We start from the raw sequence: 1,886 nt of genomic DNA, 5'->3' as shown, positions 1-1,886 counted from the left end.
CATGTATAATATGTTACCATTTCATATAAGTTTCCATTTCATGTAAGTTTCCATTTCATGTATATCCTACCATATCTACATATACCTATATATAATACCATATACTAATTGTAATAGATACAGAGAAAATACAAAAGATTAAATTGCAATTATATATTCATCTCTTTGTTCTCTGGTTTTCTTCTTACTACATCATCTTCTCACTTTGGTTCATTAGTATTAAGAGACCATTAGTCTCTTCACATGGTATAAGAGCCTACTTGATTTTTTTTTAACACACAATGTCTTCAACCATTGATACCACCACTCAATCCGCTACTAATGTTACTCAAGTTTTCGATGTCCACCATTCGGACTCTCCAACGACTGTTTTAATTCAACCACTTCTTACCGGAGATAACTACGCCTCCTGGTCTCGTGGTATGACCAAAGCCCTCCGTGCCAAAGACAAACTTGGTTTCGTAGATGGGACTATTGTGAAGCCAACTTCTCCCGTTGAGTTACATTCATGGGAACGGTGCAACGATCTTGTTGCAAGTTGGATACTCAATTCAGTTTCTCCGGATATCCAGTCATCGATTCTTTATGATGAATCTGCTGCTGAGACATGGAAAAATCTCCATGATCGTTTTTTTCAAACCAACGCTCCTAAGGTTTTCCAACTCAAAAGAGTTATCACATGTTTGAAACAAGAGGCCTTAGATGTCTCTACATACTTCACTCAGTTGAAATCGCTCCAAGACGAGCTTCAATCACTTACAACAGTTGAACCGTGTATTTGTACTCATGGTAAATCTATGATTGACAGGTTAAATCAGGATCGTGCAATGGAGTTCCTTGAAGGACTCCACGATCGTTTCTCTGCGATCCGCAGTCAAATCCTTCTCATGGACCCATTCCCCTCCACTTTACGTATTCATTCGCTCGTTAAGCAGGAGGAGGTTCAACAAAATATTGTCAACTCTAACTCTCATGGTGTTGAAGCGGCTACTCTAGCCGTCGGCTAAGGATCACGTTCTGATCGTGGTGACCCACAACGTTCAAAGCGACAACGTCCCTACTGTGACTATTGTCAAACACATGGCCACGTTCGAGCTCAATGCTATCAATTGCATGGATATCCACCAGCAAACACAAGTCGGTCAGGCCCAATAGCTCGTTCTCGAGGGCGCCCACAGCAGCATCATATAGCTGCCTCTGTCACGTCAACAGCAACCCAACAGGGAGCGCCCGCAGCCACTTCTCTGACCAGGGAACAGTACCAGACTTTGATTACCCTTTTGGACCAAAACCGTCAGTCTACAGGCACCCCTGCTACACCAGAACAGTCCACCGACCCCATCATTAACCTGACCGGTATGTTTTTTAATACTCATTCTTGGGTAGTCGACTCGGGAGCGGCCAAGCACATTTGTTCAACGTTATCCTCATTTACTTCTTACGTTAAGGCCCCTCCCGACTATTATGTTCGACTTCCCGATGGAACACGAATACGTGTTCTCCATATTGGTTCCATTTCTTTTTCAAAATCATTTTTTCTTAAAAATGTTCTACATGTTCCGGATTTCAAAATCAATTTGATTTCTGTTTCGGAAATAACTACATCTTTATTATGTGAGGTAACTTTTAATCCTTCCTCGTGTGTCTTTCAGGACCTAGCGACGACAACGACGATTGGACTTGGTGATCGATCGGAAGGACTCTATTTTCTTCGTACGGACCCTAGAATTTGCTCATCTTTCTTTCCTAGTAGTAGTAGTAATGTTAATTTTAATATTTGGCATTGGAGATTGGGACACCCCTCTCTTTCTCGATTTAAGTATTTGCTTTCTAATGTTCAATGTATGAAATCTATTTCTATCAATAATAAACCGTGCGATGTTTGT

General features: G+C 41.1%; 1 protein-coding gene across 1 annotated transcript; it reads left to right on the top strand.

Annotated features, from left to right (window-relative positions):
* The first annotated feature begins 281 nt into the window (after positions 1 to 281).
* On the top strand, positions 282 to 1,007 carry LOC147532811 (uncharacterized). The gene has a single exon (XM_086649990.1). The coding sequence runs from the start codon at positions 282 to 284 to the stop codon at positions 1,005 to 1,007; it is 726 nt and encodes a 241-aa protein (XP_086506116.1).
* Positions 1,008 to 1,886: the final 879 nt, after the last annotated feature.

This window comes from Eschscholzia californica, unplaced genomic scaffold, assembly GCF_041429995.1.
Source record: "Eschscholzia californica isolate CP2 unplaced genomic scaffold, dmEscCali1.0.p SCAF_6, whole genome shotgun sequence".
Lineage (NCBI taxonomy): Eukaryota > Viridiplantae > Streptophyta > Magnoliopsida > Ranunculales > Papaveraceae > Eschscholzia > Eschscholzia californica.
This window is presented reverse-complemented; position numbering and strand designations above follow the sequence as displayed.

Bases quoted from the DNA above. Each gene is read 5' to 3' on its own strand.
- LOC147532811 (XM_086649990.1), top strand. From the start codon at position 282: ATGTCTTCAACCATTGATACCACCACTCAATCCGCTACTAATGTTACT.